The sequence below is a fragment of the Pseudocercospora fijiensis genome (genome assembly GCF_000340215.1).
Source record: "Pseudocercospora fijiensis CIRAD86 unplaced genomic scaffold MYCFIscaffold_4, whole genome shotgun sequence".
Classification (NCBI taxonomy): domain Eukaryota; kingdom Fungi; phylum Ascomycota; class Dothideomycetes; order Mycosphaerellales; family Mycosphaerellaceae; genus Pseudocercospora; species Pseudocercospora fijiensis.
Genome location: NW_006921535.1, coordinates 4,884,150 through 4,902,245, shown reverse-complemented (window position 1 = coordinate 4,902,245; position 18,096 = coordinate 4,884,150). Strand labels below are relative to the sequence as shown.

Here is an 18,096-nt window from a genome sequence, read left to right as displayed (position 1 = left end):
GAGCTGCACTCGCTGACAACCTGAAGCGCTGTTCTAAGGCCTTAATCGGTCTATTCTAGTCTTCTATAACTCGAGTTATTAGCGACTATTGCCTTCTCGAAGTATAGGCTCTATACTCGCGTACTAACTCGCTTTTAAAGGCTATAGTTAATGCTAATAGCAACGAGATTAAGTACTCGGCATACTCGTATTCTTATCTACAGTGCCGCTATAACGACTACCTATCTAAGACCTATAGCTATCCGTGCCTTTACGATATTATAAAGCTTCTAGAGACAGAGGGTAGCCGTATAGTGCTATTGCCTTCTCACTTCTACGCTTACTAGTTTATCGACTTTAAGAAGGCACGGCTCTTTAACTCGCACCGTATTCGAGAGCTATAGGTAATCTATAGCAACCGTAAACCTCTTACTAGCGGAGCGACGTTGTATACAACAAAACGTATAGCAACGGCTCGAGAATTAGACGACTTAAATAAGACAGTAGTCGCTAAGAAGCAGAAGACAACAATACTAAGAATAGCGGCCTTCGTACTCGAGCCTAGCGTATCGCTTACTTAGTTGCGGACGACTATTAAGCACTATAAGTGCGTAAAGAGCCAATGCCGTACTTAACAGTATCCTTACTAGAAGGCTAATCGACTATATAGCTCTACCTACTACCCTTCTAGCTTCGAGTGCTATAATCTACGTTAAGAGCCATCACTTCCGGTTAAACTATAACTATAACCTCCTTCTAAGCTAGACCTTCTACGGCAAGAGCTTAATAACCTTCGAGCGCGTAAAGAACAGCGCACTTAGTAATAGATTAAACATAGCCGATAGTAGGCGGCGTTATTTGAACAGCAGCAACGACAGGCTGCTTAGCAACACTAGCAACAATAACAATAATAGTCACTTATACAGCTAATAGGACGGCCACTTTATTACTAGGTGCTATAGCAATAGCACTATTAGTTCACTTAGTAGCAGCACTATTAGTTTACTTAGCAGTAGTATTATATGCAGCAACAGGCTAGCTAGCAGACTAGAGACTAGTATAAGCTAGTATATATAGCCTCGCGTAGTTATAAGGCTGCAGGTCGTAACCCGCTTAGACCTAAGTAGATAGCAACTAACAACACCTTGAATTTTGCTATACTACTGATTTGCTAACAAACTTTAGCTTCATGGCTAGCAGTAGTGGTTGCCCGGTCGGTAGTAGTTGCGGGGATCCGGAAATCGCTTCCCCACGCGATTTTGTTAGGAACAGCGGATTCCATAATCCACTGTATCACTGGGGCTCGGGCGGGTAGCTGGGGCTCGGGGAAGTGGCGAGGACGCGTTACGCGAGGAGTCGGCCGGACTTTCACCCACCCACCGACATGGACTGGAATGTGCCTCCTGGCCTCGCCGCGCGAAAACATTCCCAACTGCACGCTTTCTCTTTCTTCTCTTCTCTCCTCTACCGACACCGTCACTCGACGCATCCGCAGACAGGCACGCCTGCCTCGCACCCCTCTCGCTGCGATGCCCTGATCAACCGATCTTCCTGCTCGAGCCATCCGCCATCCTTCCTCTGATGGCTCTAGGTAGTAGGATCTCCCATCTTCGATGACGACCTCTGGCAGCGGACCTTCAAGAGCTCGAACAGACTGCAGCGGGGGCACCAATGGCCGAGCGATGGGCTCTTCCTGCGACTGGATCGGACGCTGTGGTCGAATGGATGGGCGACGGCGTGGTGCGCGCGGACGGCATCGGTCGGCCGGGGCATGCTGCACGGCTGTAACACGTCTGCGGCCTCTCGACGTCCTCGAACGACGCGGTGAGACGTGGGAGATGGGTACGACGAGACGCTTCCGCGCAGCCTGCGACATTACGAAGGAGCTCGCGCAGGGTGCATTTGTTGGGCGAGAGCGCACGATTGCAGCGACGTCAGAGCTTGTCGACATGGCGCATTGCGTACGCCGCAGGCACGCGTGAAGCAGATATATGCCCTACGTGCCCGACGCAGGTCTTCGCAGGATCGCATCCGACACTTCACGAATCTACACGACACTCTCCCATTCTTACCTGTCTCCGACTTCTACCTTTGCATCCATAGCCTCCTCGGAGCCGCGGCCAGAGCCACGAGCGCATGCTATCGCGCCGTCTCAACCGAGAAAGTGCTCAGTCTCGACGAATGCTTCAGACACGCCACCAGCCCCAAAGGCACTGCAGGAGCGCCGGACTGGCGCCAGCGTGACCGCAACGGACTTGATGAGCGATCGAGAGAGCACTGGTCTGACGGGCAGCTCTGGTAAGGAGAATAACGACACCCGCCCGACACCCAACCGTAGGCTCCTACAATCGGCCTCGTTCGTTGGTGGTACCTCTTCCACGCGCGCAATGGCCTCAGCAACGTGTCTTCTCGAGTCTCTCCCTGCAGAGCTGTCTAGACTCCCGCTGTCCCGCCCGCCGATTCCACCCCGCACGCCCGTGCCCTCTACAACCCCTAGGTCGGTAAAGAAACCTTCTGTCCAAGCCTTTGTACCATATCTGTAGGCCGTTGTTCCCATTGGTTTCCCTCGGTTTTCTAGCACATTGCCTAAGTCGCTGTCTAGATTAGTAACTGTCGTCGACAAATTGAGCAGTTGACTGGCAGGATTGCCTAGCGATTTGGGTAAATTGCTAGAAAACCGAGGGAAAGCAATGGGAACAACGGCCTACAAAGATAGCGCAAAGGCTTAGATAGAAGAAGTCTTTGCCGACTTGGGACAGGAACGAAGGCCTACAAAGATAGTGCAACGGCTTGGATAGAAATTGGGACCGGGCACACCGGAGCCTCGCCCGAGCATTACGGTAGTGCTGCAGCCAGTCAACACCGACACGGTCAAAGCAGAGCAACGTGGTGCAGAGCCCACTCGGTCGCAGCTCGTACGAGCAGCAGGAAGAGAATAGCTACGGAAAGGGCTACGTTTACAACAAGATCTTCTTATATGGGAAGGATACGATGCATAGGCGTGGAGCTGTCGTCTCCCTGTGGCGTCAGATCTTTCCCAGGGAGTCGGAGCGTACAGTATGTTCCGAATGTTCCAAGACTGGCTTTCAAATAGTCCGGTCGAGCTCAATTAAGGCTTAATCCCCTGAATGCCCAACTGGCTGTGATCGTCTTACTGTTCGAACTTCCCAAAGCTATCATTCTTGTCAGTCTTTAACGAGCGGCAGGTCGTAGCCACTTTAGACGATTCCTGTTGACTACGACTTCCTCAAGATTCGCAACTTGTTACGTACAATCTGGCTGAATTACCGGCTCCCGAGCTCGATCCTGCGGATGGTCTCACGCGTTCGATAGCCAACAATGGCCCCAGGTAACCTCATTCCTACAATACCAGCAGTTCATGTCTTGAAGACACCGAGGTCAGCCATCAACGTAGTTCTTCTCATACGTTCACACGGCGGAGAGCGTCACACGAGATAGGAGGGCAGAGTATGATAACGTGTATTGGAAAATATATAAGCACTCCCGACGACGCCGCGAAGCCGCGAAGCCAACCTGCAAGGATTCAATAACACGATGAACTTGCAAGATTCAGGATCGAATATTATCAGTGCACATATCACGACCGCTTGTGACGAAGCTACTGCTCTCAGCGAACGCTATGATCTAAGCACGCGTATCGCGCTGTACATTCTTACAGTATCAACGCAATTTCTTCCACCTCATACAAGCCGTTCTAAACTGATACCTTCCCTCTCCCTAACACGAAGCCTCGTGATACAGTGTTGAAAGCTTTACGAGGATGAACCTTCACACGCTAATACCGCGGCCACAACGAGTTTTGTTCGCCGGAAATCAGGTCGCTCGGATTCTTTCAATTTTCATTCCACTGCAAAACAACAGGCACTGCTGGTCCTGGCCTCGTTGACGCATCCACTCGAAGCAACATCCACTGCCTCAGCGAGGCCAACAACCCACGGGTAATCGTCTCCATGAAGCTGGGATAATCAGCCATGGGATCAGTCCTCCTTCACAGGATGCAATATCAACGCATGAGAGCAGGACCCATTGGTGTACTCTTGCCACAGCTTTGACGCCTTTCCTGCTATGTAAAAATAGCTTGCCTTCAGCCAGCGGAAGTCGGGAAGTAACGTGCTTTCACTCCACAGAAAACTGGAATGCAAACCACCTGCCAAAATTCGATGGTGACCCTCTGTGCAGCAGCTTGTCAAATTCCTCTACGGAATAGATGTCGGCATCGGGCGTAAACGTAATTTGGTGTGGGACATATACGGCTTTCAGGCCATGTAAAAGGCACTACGTCTCCGCTGTAGACTCGCTAACGACCCACGACCCAACCGTCCGCTGCCTCAGAGATATCAATCGCAGTAGGCGCCGGGAAGTTCGTGTTATGCTGATCATAGCCATGCGTCTTGGAAACATGGTTACTGGTTCAAACCCGTATACAATATCTTCATATAACCAATCCGGGCCTACAGGATCTACAATCGGAGCAAGTGTAATCAGGTCTAGAGACTCCCCTACACCCCATTGCGTAGCGTTGCGAGCTGGGGAAAGAGGGCCTTGCGGTTTGACGTAGAGATAGGCATCTTGGTGAGGGCCCCAAATGCCTTGGCCGTTAGGAATGTCTGCGTCTACCTATGCCAAGAAGGTAGAGTAATTGTTGTTCCACAGCTCATGTATGTACCAACGAGCGTTTCTCTCCCAAAGATTCTTCCGTGGCTGTCGTTCGGCCTACTCTGCAGCATTTGTAAGCATTGATGCCGTATAACTAGTAAATCTTACATCCACTTCAAGCTGCCACACGAAGTCGTACTCCTGGAATGTGAAACTAAAGATTTGGAGAGCCTAGTACGTCTGATTTCTCGAGTTGTAATGACTAACTTTAGGGTACTACGCGCGGAGTAATTGCTCACTGTACAGTAGGGCTAGGTCGCGGAACTCTTTCGGGACCGTGCGCTCTAGTATATTAGTATATATCTAAGCGTCGAACAAGTCAAGGTAGGGATTATATATATCGACAAGGATAAAGACCTCGTATTTACCTCTAGTATCTAAGGCTAGTTCCGCGATAAGACTACGTATCTAGGCTAGCTTATACTTAGTCTAGCTAAAATTATCCTATCCTCGTAACACTACTACTATTCGTCTAGTAGTTAAGAAGTCTCGGTCGCTTACCTCGAGTGCTTCTTCTAGACTAGGAGTTAGTATACGAAGCCGCCGTAGTAGTATAGATAGATTAACGTCTATAAAATTCTTTATACGGCACTTAGCCTAGAGCTATTTCTAGTTAATAGTGTCCTACAGTAGGTAACGAGGAGACGGTGCCGTACTATAGTAATTAAACGGCCCGAGACGATTAGTAGTAGGAATGCAATCTGTCCCTAGGATCTCCGGTATTCTAAGTTGAGTCTTATTTAGTATATGCCTAGTAGGTAAGACACTAATTAGGACTGTCTTACGGAAGCTAGGCTATATCGTATATAGCGGAGATATTGCCGCAGACTTTTGTGTTAGTCTTAGCGTACCTAAGATATTATATAAATATATATAAGAACGTTCGACGGAGTTGAACCTACTAGATTATTAATATACAATTATAGTCGCCGCCTATAGTTATTAGTATCTTACCGGAGAGATCGAAAGACTAGGATAATAAGCATTAGAGACGATACGAAAAATACGACTCTACGTAGTTTCGAAAGCACCGCTAGCGCTATTATCGAGATAATATAGAAAGCTTAAAACACGGCACGTTACAAGCAAGCTATAGGGCAGCTCTATACTAATAGATAAGCGTTCCGGGATCCTAGTTCTGTAATGTTACTCTTTACGGCTAGCTGCTAGACCGGCTATTCCTAGCTAATGTTTAATACCTCCCTCGACTAATATATAAGCTACGTTACCTAGTATCGACCTCTAGAACCTAAAATATCGCGGTCTATACTAGCAATATCGTAGATTCGTATTATCGCTACTATCGTAGCAGTTAGCCTTATTCTTAAGCTTTCCTATCTACGCTTACGGTAGCTTAGCTTTGCTCGTTATATTTATATTCGACTACTAACTCTACCCTACCTCTATTCAGGCGCTTCGTTAAGAGGAGTATATGCTATGTAAGTAAGGAATTCGGATGCACGTAACAGCACTATACTACATTAGGTATAGCGTCGTTCCTCCTCTTAAGCGAAGCGCCTAATAGCAAACCGCTAGGAGCGGGTAGTGCTATAGAGGTCTAGTACTACTACCTTTACAAAGATAGATTTATAGCTTAACAACTACGACTCTAACTATAGTAAATGCATAGGACGGTTCCTAGGTAATATAATAAATTTTCCTACCCCGTTATTTGTATAAAAATAAATCGAGCAATACGAATGTTATAGCTAGTAAATGTAGACACTCTCGATGTGCTAGCTATAGAGCCTACCTAACCTATATACCTATAGATGAAGAAACGCTATATAATACTTAGACAACTACGGGAATCTACCTTTCTAGTGCGCTCTAGAACCTCTAAGTGTCTGCTTCGCTATATCTCGATTCCTTATTATCGCATTGTCGTCCTTTACTTCTATAAGCAAGCCGTACGGACTTCGCGTGCATTACGCGTTTCTAGGGTATATACTCGCCTCTTCGCGTTTGTTCTTTGTTACGTAGTCTCTCTAACCTATAGTACCTCTAGTCTATTCAATCTGCAAACCCGAACACACCGTATACGATAACAAGCTAAAAGTAGCGCCGTAAGAGGCGTAACGAGGAGAAGGCGCTAAACGCGGCTATTAAGTCCGCTCGACTAGTTCATTACTAGGCAGCGCTGCTAGGCCGTGCAGCTATTAACCGTAAGCGCCCCGACTTTAGCATTAAGAAACTAACACTACTTCTAGGAAGACGTAATCGATTCCTCGACTATTTTAAGAGAAGATACGCTAATATTAAGACCGAGAGCCTTGCTTTCGTATAAGAAACAGTATAGGAAGCCGGCTAACACCTAGAAGTAGAGCCTATATAGCGCGACATCATTATCGCCGGTTTAGTAAAGATCCTCGATATGTTACATCTAGGCGAAGAATATTAGCTAATAGAGGCGCAGATCGAATGCCTATATGCGCTTATCTATAGCTAAGCAGACGTTCTAATAATCGCTCGTATAGGAGAGGGCAAGAGCCTTGTATTCTAGGGATTCACCCTCCTAACCGGGATAGTTACTATATAGATCGTGCTACTTAATCGACTCGGCGTAGAGCAGGCTACTACTATCGAGCGCATCGGAAGACTAAAATAGAGCGGTTTGCTGTTAGACCTCTAGTAGGAAGAATTCTTAGGTAGTGTTTTAATTAGCTGTTCGGATAAGTAACCCGTAAGTCTAAGCCCAAAACAGCTGTTACGTGCTAGCACTACCAATTCTTCTCGCTAGAGGTCTAAGTAGAGATAGACTCTACCTACTTTCTACTAGCGATAGACGAGGTAAGGGGAGTAGAATACAAAGCGCGATCGTAATAACTATACTTTTACCTCGCACTAATACTACGAAGCCTTTCTAGGTCTCTTCTAAGAGATACTACGCTTACGTGTCTTCTAGACGGAAAAGTTAGGACCGTAGAAGAGGCTAGTATTATAGAACTAGGATTTCGAGAGATAGAGTATAAATAGTAGCTTATAGGCTATAATCTAGGAGGGTATACTGTATATTATTAAGGTATATAATCTAACTTTTAATTACTACTAGAAAGAACGTAAGATTGCTATACTATATAGTATTTAGAGAGCTATAATAGGATCGCGAGAGCCGGTCCTAAACATCGAATTTAGTATTAAGGTCTAAGACAATATTAGGCTTACCGGAGACAACTATACTATCTAGAGCTTTAGTAGAGACACTATAGACGAGGTTATAGAGCAGGCCTAGCTTATTCTAGACTTCGGCTTCTAGGTAGACGTCCTATTATCCTATACTCCTAAGTATATACTAATCTTGTATTTATAGGCTTATCTACGAGTCGCTAGTATATACGGCAATTTCTAACGCTAGATACTCGACAAGTATAACGACTACGATTTAAAGATCCTAAAGCTTATATAGCGTAGTATAACGAGATTTAATATAGATCTTCGACTTAGGTTAATTTAGTAGAGCTAGGGCTAGGACTAGTTAGACGTAGTTAGTACTAGTATAGATCCTCTCCCGCTTAATATATACTAATATCTATATAATAGTAAGAGGTAGTAGAGGATATATATAATGCTAAAACTATAAAGAATCGTATCTCGATCTCTAACCTCTATAAGTATAAGTTTGTAGTATATACGGAAGGTATTAGCTACTCTAGTAGGCTCGCCTATCTACTTAGCTATTACTCGACGGTAGTTATTTACCTACTAAGATACGTTATATCTTTCTACTACCTTTTGAAATCTAGTAGCTCGGAATAAAACTACGTACTATACGATCGAGAATAGAAGTAGCTTCCCGGTATCGTAGAGAGATTAGTAAACGGATCTTTATAGGGGAAGAATATCGCCGACAATGCCGCTACTACCTTTCGAGATCGATACCTTATACTAGCCGTATAAACTTGCTACTAGAGGGAACTATTTAAGGTTAATTAATAAACTATTATAGCGATCGAAATAGCGCTAATATATGTCTAGGCATAGGCATACGTTACTACTAAGGCGAGTCTTTATTAGGATGTTATATTCTAAAACGGAAGCATAATATACGCTCGGCGGGAGGTAATGTCTTACGAAGAATACTTATACGTACGAGACGCTTTACCGCCTCGCTAACTGCCTATTAACCTCTAACTAGGTTTTTAAGTAAAGACTATCTATAGTAATCGAGGGGGCTTTAAAGCGACTACTATCGCATCTTAGGACCTTAGAACTAATTCCGAGCACCGAAAGGACCGGGTAGCGCCTAAGTAATACTAGAAACACTACCGATAACTATAAGGCAGATTAGGGCATAATTGAAGTCCGTTAAAGTAATAGGGATCTCTTATAGAAGTATTAGTACGACCGAGAGAAATACAAGCTAGGCGATACTAATAGATCCCGCTAACCTCGATAGCTACGACCTATCCCGAATACGTTAAGCTTCCGACTACCTAATAGTATAACGCCTAGTTAAAACAATTAGGTAGGCTATACTCTAGTAGACTACGGTAGCCGCCGTAACTGCTCTAAAAGCTACCGCTAAGCGTAGTACGAGAAAGCTAACTGCGATCGCTATCGAGAGAACTAGTAAAGTTATATTTATCGGAACCGTCGCGCCCGTAGTAATACGTCGTAGCGTACGCAATCCTAGTAGGATATTGTCCCTAGCAAGGACGTATATAACTCGCTACGCTAATAGTATATATGCTATTATAGTATACGTACAATCGATCTAGTTTAATAATAATACGGTACTTGCTATACGAGTACCTACCGTTTAAACTAGAAATTCTACCTACCTATTCGTATATTAGGATGCGATTAAGGCGTCGAAATCTTATATAGAGAAGAGGACTAAGACTAGGGTCGGTAGGGATAGTAGTACCGTAGACGCTATAGAGAGTAGTATACCTCTTACTATAGTCTTCGAGGCAAATTGAGTTTCTTTAGATAGTAGTACGGAGGCATCGTAGCCTCCGAACTCCTAACCGCTAAATAGTAGGCTAATAAATCTATAGTACTAGTCTAGAACGCGGATCGAGGGATTAGAGCTAATACTATTATAGAAAGTTTCTAGAACGAAGTCGGTAGATCGAAACCTGTCCTATATAGTAAGCGGTAGTAATATCTATAAGACTACGAGCAAAATACCGAAAATACCGATAGCAAGGCGGAAATATAGTATTAGCAACCTTTAGCTTATAGTAGTCGGTATAAAGGCGATTACTAGGCTAGCTAGGATAAGGAGAACTATAAGCTATACCTTCCCGAGGAATGTTATATCTTAGTAGTTAATTTAGAGAGCCGAGATAAGAAAGTTAGTTACGCTATACTATGTTCCTAGGACTGCGAGTACCTACGCGGGCTACTACTACTACTAGTCTATTATTATTATTAGTTATAACGTCTCGGATTGCAGTATTAGAATATACCGCTATTATCTAGGCTAGTAACGGGCCCTAACGCTAACCTCTATAATAGTACGTCTAAATATATATTCCGCTAGCTACTAGGATATCTCTCGCGATTTCTAATAGGGAAAATGCAACGGTATAGGACACTATACTTACGAAGGTCTACGAAGTTAATATACCTTATAGTCTACCCTTAATTATTACCTAGCTAAATAGGATTAGTATGCTAGAGACAAATTCATATACTACGACTTGTTAGCTAAGGTGTAACTTACGACGAGCTTAACATTTAGGGGCCGTAATACTAAGAATATTGCAGCCTAGCTCTCGAAAAGGCCTAGGCTACGTTTTAACTCTATTATATAGAGTTTTAGTAAGAGGTCGTCTAGCACATTTAGGCAAGAGACTATAGTACGTCTACTTACCTTGCTTGTACCTAAGTCTAGCTATCGATACTTTATCCGCGGAGCTAGCCTACGCGCTACCTTAAACGTCGGTAAGTATATCTATCGTTTCCTAAGATATACTATCGTCGGCCGTATCTACGCTTAGAGTATCTTCGACTACGGATATTATAAGCTATAGAATAGTACCGAAATATAATACGTAAAGCCGCAGAGCTCTAGCTATTAATAAAGACTTAAAGTCTAGCTATTAGAATAACTAGGGTATCTTGTCCTAGGGTTCCCTACTATAGAAACGACAAGCTTCTCTAGAACCTTATATAATATAAGCTATATTCTCTACTAAATACAGGCATAATCTGCTTCTCCTATTAGATAAGATAGTCGCGCGGGGGCTCTTCTATAGGGCATAATAGTACCGCCGAAACTTTAAAAGAAGGTATAGTTAGCTACCCCGTCTAACTTAAATCTTTAATAAGAGAAATTAAACGGCGATAGTATATTACTTACCCGGTACGTAGTTCTACCGAGATAGGGGAAATAAACGGACAGCCTATTAACTATTAGGAGCTACCTTCTTCTCGACCCCTTTAAGCCTAACTTTAATTAATGTCCGTCTCGCTATCTTGCCTCGAATCGAGAAAATCTAATAGTAAGGTCTAACTTGCAACCTCTACCTTTCTAGTTCCTAGATTATATCTCTATCCTAGAGGTCCTCGCCGAGGCTAATTAGAGTAACCGTATATATAGCAACCTTTATAGATAGCTCTCTATATAGTTTTATAGGCATATAAGCTAAACTCTTTAAATTTCCTATACTAATAATAATCCTACGTCGTACTAATTCTACTATACTCTCTCGTTAATCGGTATAACGTCGCTAAACAAGATAGTAGGTATTAAGCATATTAGTCTACTCTTAGTATTCGCGCTTATTATCGATAAGTCGAATTCTAGATTGCTAGTATACTAGCTATCTTTAGAGTTGTTAACGCCGTATGCTCTCCTCTTATAAGATAGCTCTATACCCGCTTAAGGTCTATAAGAGGCCCCTACTTCGTTGCTTAGACTCTCGCTCTCGCTAGAACGCTAGTAATATGCTTTAGCCGCACTATCTAGATATTACTTATTACGCGTACCTTATAGGGTGCTAGCGCAAGTATTATCTATATTAGTACGATTAGTATAATTGTTAAGCTTCTCGACAAGTCCGCGCGAGGGGCTTAGATTAGCGTTGCCTTTAGTAGTCTTAGTATAAGTCTTATTATATTACTATCTACCGGTAGGGTATTATACGATAGAGGAGGATACTTTGCTATTTTCTACGTTATTTTTGTCTTAATTAGACTTGTAACGAGCCTACGCCTTCTAATTGCGGACCCTCGTCGATATTACGTTAACGAAGTAGAATATACGCGGATCTTACTACTATAGTAGGCGTTCGACGGTTCCTAAATAAGCCCGTCGAGCGTATAGGATTAATCCTCGAGGATATTATATCGGCCTCGTAGCAAATTCCTAGTTATAGCTCTCGTTCTTAGCTCGAAGCGGCTTCGTACGGCTCTCTTCGGTAGCTTTATCTATACCGCTATTATTACTAGTTTTAATACGATACTCCCCCTTATAGTAAAGAGGACTTTTTCCTAGAGCGCTTTATCTATAGGAACGATATTCTTAGCACTTGTAGCGCCTTCCTTGCTAAGCGGCGTCGCTAGCGCGGCTTCTAATCGAATTAGTCTATAGCGAATAGTACTAGTAGGATTCGTACTTACAATATATAGTCTATTACTACTAGCGATAATCGAGAACGATCGGATATTCGAAAACGTTCTACTATATAGCCTTCTAACTCTAGTCGGGCTTAGACTTATACTAGTGCTCTCTCTATTAGTTGCTAATATCGCCTACGAATCGGACGAGCTAGCTATACGATACCTAGACGTCTTTAAGTATAGTGTATTCGCCTAAACATTCGCCGCGTTTAATATAGGCCTTAGTATAGCCGCGGCGCTAGGCCTAACTTTAGCCGGAGTGCTATATCGAAAGCTCGACTAGGGCTTTATAATATTAGTTCTTGCGGTCCTTTACGGCTACGTAGGGATGTTTATATTACGATTTATAGGTAGCGTTAAAAATATAAGAATTCCTTTAACGCGGCCGGAAGAGAAAGTTTATAATAAGACGCCCTTCGAATAGTATTAATACGAGGATCTTAAGTATAGAGAGTTCCGTACTTAACTAGATATCCTCTATCTAAAGCGATAATCTGTCTATAAATACATTAATTAGAAGCAGTAAACAAAACTGCTCCTATAAAATCAATATTATTTCCGGGACGCCCTATAAAGATTTTACTATATATACTAGCCGGTTAGGTCGATTTGCCGCACTCGTCGCTAGATCTAGCTGTAATCTCGCTCGGGAATAGTCCTAGCGCTATCGAATTAACTCGGATATTTAGCTAACAATTCGCAATTTCGATAGCTAGTATCTTCGTTAAATAGATTATCGTAGATTTAGTAGAGTTCGTCGCGAATCGACCTAAGGACTCTTTAATTAGTCTATTAATAGATAGTCTATTAATAATTGAACTAGCTATACTACCTAGTCGTACGTTGCTTGCTCGCTACAAAAGCGGCAGAAATGCCGTAGCAACGAAACAATATATAGCTACGTTAGTAGTATATACGTCGGTATAGTTCTAGAAGGTAGTATTTGCCGCATCGAATAAGTTTAACTTAAACTCGTCCGTATTAATACCTTCGTACATTTGTCGATTACTATATATCCTAGTATTATTAATAAGAATATCGATATATTGCTCTCTCTTAGCAATCTTATTTACTAGTCGGCTTTCGGATTATTAGTTATAAGCAAGAATTCAAATTACAGATATAAGGCAAAAGCTAACCGAATTTCGTCTTTCTATAAAATATTACCGACGAGTAGAACGATAGAACCTTTAATTCTATACCCGTATATAGCAGCAGCTCGTTAGAGCTTAGCCTCTATTCGGCTAATAATATATATAGTATATCCGTTAATAGCGCTACGGTTTATTCTATTAGTAGTAGCTAATTAATTAATTTTGTATTTATAAGGAGTCTTATAGTACCTATATAGCTATAAGGCCGAGACTAGACCTACCGCCTATAACGACTGCAATCTAAAGTACCGTTACAAGTTAGCAAGAGGACTAAGTACACTTAGTCGAGTTATAGTAGACCGGCTATACCTTCCTATTAACGCCGAAGATATTCTCTAGGACAAAATCGGTATTATTAGTCGATATAGTCGCTAGTTATAGAGAGTCTATACGCTCGCTTTTTTAATACGATCTTCGTTATTACATTGTCTGCTATTAGATCCTAGAATCTAGGTCTATCGACTCCTATATAGCCCTAGTATAACATTTAATTAACGTCCTAGTACTAAAACCCGCGATAGTTTTAAGTTTAGAGTAAGGCTAAATAATTAGCGAGCATTTATATTACGTTAGGAGATTCGCTACTAAACATTCTAAGGATGTATTTATCCTAAACTCTAAGGGTACGTATTTTAGTATATTCTCCGCAATCGACCTAGCTAAAGAGCGTATCGCTACGATAGAAACCGAGGACCCGGTAAAATAGAAGGTACTTCCGCGATCTCTCTCTAGGATTACCTAGGCGGGATAAGTAGGATATAACAAGATAATACTACGCGAACGACAGCTATATAAGGACGTATCGACCTCTTTCCTAACTCGATAGCCTTAGATTTAGTCTTATATAGTAGACCGTAATAGGAAGATACCTTTCAAATCCTAGGGTAACGGCTCGTAGCCTATCGGATAGATCTAAGAGCATCTTAAGGCTTTAGGTCTATTATTAATAAAGTGATTAAAGTAAATATTAACTAACCGAGGCGGTCTGAATTAAGTAATATCTGCGCTAACTATTAGTTTCGTAGACAAGATACTTTGCTCGGAAAAACATCGCAAACTAGCTATAGCGGAAGACGCTCGAGAGACAATTGCTTTAGCTTTAGTAGGTAGACCCCGTAGTAGTTCGGGTTGGTTTGGTTTGGTTTACTAAGCCGAAACTCTGGTTTGGTTTAGGTTGGTTTGCTAAGCAACTATATAAGTAGCTGGTTCGAACCATATAATTTATCGGTTTTTAAGAAGTGTACGAATGTATACGTAGCTTTAAGCAAGCCCTTTGTAAGACTTAGCAGTGTAGCCGGCAGCGTAGCCGGCATTTTTAGTCCTTAGTACTTATAGAATTTTCGAATCCTACTTAGGCTACGTAGTTGTATAAAGGTACTTATATAACCTTAAATCTATAGACAATCAGCTAAGGGCACTAACTAATTAAAAGCACACATATATATATACAAGGCATTATAGTTTAGTTCGGAAACTGTACTCCTTAGGTATGAATTTTATCCTTTCGTTTACGGTTCAATTCCCTAACTGCTTAGCAGAATGTCTTATCTAGATCTAGGCAGAACTTATCGATTTCCCTAGGAGTCTCCTCCTTAGAAGTTTATGCACTTTCCTACCGAACTATTCGACAACATTAAGTACTAAAATAGCTCCTCCCTCGATATCGGCATAGTATATAAAAGAGCTATGAGGCAGCTCTATAGAACGTTCTACTAGTCACTCGCTATACTAAGGCCGAATGCTAGTTCGTTCCTTGGAACTCTTAGTTATTTAGGAGATATAAAGGGTAGGGCAGGTAGTGACTTCGTATTGTATAAGGAGGTAGAGGCTGCTATAGAAGAGGCCTTTAACCTATAGAAGATAGTAAAAGATATAGAGGCAGCTACAGGTCTAGGTACCTAGTTAAATTTTTAGTAGGTAGAGTATAAGGATATTTAGAGGGAGTATTAGGTAGAGTTGCGAAGGCAGGTGTATAATATGCTCTAGAAAACAGGGATAGTGCCTAAAACTATAACTATTAGGCTCTTTAACCTTCCTTATTTTTCCCTGTTTTCTTTTTATAAAAATCTAAACTAATACAAATCAACCGGAATGTCTATCTTCTTTTAGTTCTTTGAAAAACCTAGCAGCGTAGCTAGTAGCGTAGCCGGTAGCGTGGCCGGCAGCGTAGCCGGCCTTTTTACTCCTTAGTACTAACGGGATTTTAGGAGACTTCTATTCCGTACGGCTAATAAAGCATACTATACTATGTATATATGCTTAGAGAGTATTTAGAGCGCGGTATGTAGCGCCGTATAATAGCGGCTTATTTCGTATATAGAAAAGCTTACAGATAATACTACGAACATCCTTTCTACTAGAACATCTATCCTACCTAGCACCGTCTCGAATGTAGACATTCTAGCCTTTTAGAATCTAATCGAGTGCTTTGAAATCCTTATCTATAATCGTTATACGCTTCGCGTAGATAGCTATAAGGTTAACCGCTAAAATAGTATTAGTATAGTCCGAAAAGAGGTAGAAGAGAAATATACATTCGAAGATACGAACTAGGTAGGCTTCTATAGCCTCTTAAAGGGCGCCTATCGCGGAGGCTTAGAAGCGAAGGTCCGTTCTATAATCCTAGGCAATTTCGCGAATAAGTCGTTAGAAAGGAGTTTTGCGGATTAGGAGCTAAGAACTCTTCTAATACTACCGAATCTTACGGAGGGCTACGGCTAAAGAAGGATTAGTAAAAAGACAGTAAGAATACCGGCTACGCTACCGGCTACGCTGCCGGCTACGCTACCGGCTATAAATAGGACTTACTTCCTAGGCGCTATCGACGCTTCGCACGATTGCTACTAGTAGTAGAAGCGCTAGTTGTCGTCTTGCGTAGAGCCTTGCCCGCCGTTGTCTTACGCGGAGCCTTACTCGCGACGCCCTTTCTAGCACCGGAGCTAGCGGCAGTAGTAGCAGCCCTCTTACGTTAATGTACTATACTCGTTCTACTATTTCCGGTCTTATTGCGACCCGCAGAAGCACTAGGTCCCTTCTTACGAGGCGTCGTAACTTAGTTAAGTAGACTCGCTATTATAAAAGTCGTCGAATTGAGGAAAAAAGTGCGTTACGAAGGTATACGAAGGCGCGCGCGGAGCGAGGGTATTGCGGAGGTAGTAGATATAGAGCGTAGAGGTATAGGTATCGATACGAAGGTTAAATATAGCGGTAATATCGCGGTATCGCTAGGCAATAGAGTAAGCTTCGCGCAAGCCTATATTATAGTAACGTTAGAGCAAGGAAAGAAGGCAGGCACGGCTAAAAAAGGCAGGCACGGCTAAAAAAGGTAGGTACGGGAGACTTTAAAATATAGCCGGCATATATAGCCGGCATAGTAATAGGCGAAAGCCTCCTTTTAATAAATAGCCGGCGTGATAATAGTATCTTACTATAGTATAGATATTCTTTAGTAATGCCTTTACTAGCTATAGTAATCTTATAAGTAACCTAGGCCTATTGCTAGTAAATATAAGAAATATTAGGTAGGCTATACTAAACAAGCTAGTCATTTAGTAGGAAAAGGCCTACTACCGTCTCTATATGCCGGCTACGAGTGCCGGCTATCGCTCTAAATTTAACTCCGCCCTATCTCGGAGGCTAAGGTACCGAGCGGAAACCCTATAGCTTATATTCACTCGGTTGTCGCGGAGCGCTTATAGGTAAGGTATTAGAAAAGAGTATAAAAAGTACGAGAAGAGTATCCTAGGATATAGGTCGTAAGTGAATAAGAGTAGTACGCCTAGTTATTTATATAGTACGTTACTCTATACGACTAAGAGCCTATATTATCTTATGCTTCGCTTATAAGACCTCGACTCTACTAGTATACTATCGATCTCTTCCTCGGTCGCTAATACGCTGTCTTAATTCTTCTTCGAGTTGCCGGACTTAGTACGCATCTATAGCTATACAATAGCGCTACGTATTATAGAGAATTTCTCGTTAAAGTTTCTCTCTCGTAGGCTTACTATCTGCCTCGCAGTATAGAGGATTAAAGTGCTAATACTAAAGAATCTCCTTATAGTTAGGATACTAGGGCTCCTTAGGACCTTTATATTTTGGGTCTAAATAGAGACGTATTATAAACGTTCTATCGCCCTTTCGCTTACTACCCGCTAGGTCGCGATATACGAAGAAACTAATCTAAATGTAGCTCGTCTCTATAATAGCCGGGTGAATATAGAGCGCTAGGTTTCTACTTCGTACCTTAGATTTAGGGACGGCGCGGAGATAAAATCAGAAATATAGCCGGCACCTATAGCCGGCAAAAGGATGCGAAAATAGGCCTCCTCCTAGGTTAATCTAACGACTAAATACAATTTCTAACTAATCCGCTATAAACCGACGCCGAATTTTAGCTAGAAGCTATATATCTTTATTTTAAAGAGTAACCCGCTTCGTATAGATAGCAAGGAGGTTTAAAAGCTTAAGCTCGGTTACGAGAAATGCCTCCGTAGCTTCCTAAAGAGTACTAATCGCCTTAGCCGTAAATCGTATACTAGACCGAAAATCTAATGTAATTTCTTAGACGAGTCGCTAGAAGGGAGTCTTAGGGATTAAAAGCTCGGTCCCTCTTTTGTTTTAGAAAAGCCGGATCTAGCGAAGGGTAATAGTACCTAGTTTAAAGCGCCGCTTCTTTATCGTCGAGTCCTGCCTTATTCCCTTTCTTTTAATA

The 18,096-nt window shown here is 42.5% G+C and overlaps 2 protein-coding genes across 2 annotated transcripts; one reads left to right on the top strand and one right to left on the bottom strand.

Moving 5' to 3' along the window:
* Positions 1-1,970: 1,970 nt before the first annotated feature.
* On the top strand, positions 1,971-3,747 carry MYCFIDRAFT_174940 (uncharacterized protein; the record flags this gene model as incomplete). The annotated part of the gene is made up of 10 exons (XM_007928519.1): positions 1,971-2,456; positions 2,503-2,548; positions 2,609-2,640; positions 2,696-2,865; positions 2,892-3,036; positions 3,074-3,167; positions 3,232-3,303; positions 3,329-3,360; positions 3,395-3,459; positions 3,501-3,747. The coding sequence occupies 10 exons, from the start codon at positions 1,971-1,973 to the stop codon at positions 3,745-3,747; spliced, it is 1,389 nt and encodes a 462-aa protein (XP_007926710.1).
* A 28-nt stretch (positions 3,748-3,775) lies between these two features.
* Positions 3,776-14,433, bottom strand: MYCFIDRAFT_174939 (uncharacterized protein; the record flags this gene model as incomplete). The annotated part of the gene is made up of 9 exons (XM_007928518.1): positions 3,776-3,821; positions 3,849-3,986; positions 4,024-4,119; positions 4,148-4,275; positions 4,310-4,406; positions 4,442-4,613; positions 4,652-4,718; positions 4,771-4,797; positions 14,410-14,433. 9 exons carry the CDS (start codon positions 14,431-14,433, stop codon positions 3,776-3,778), a joined length of 795 nt encoding a protein of 264 aa, XP_007926709.1.
* Positions 14,434-18,096: the final 3,663 nt, after the last annotated feature.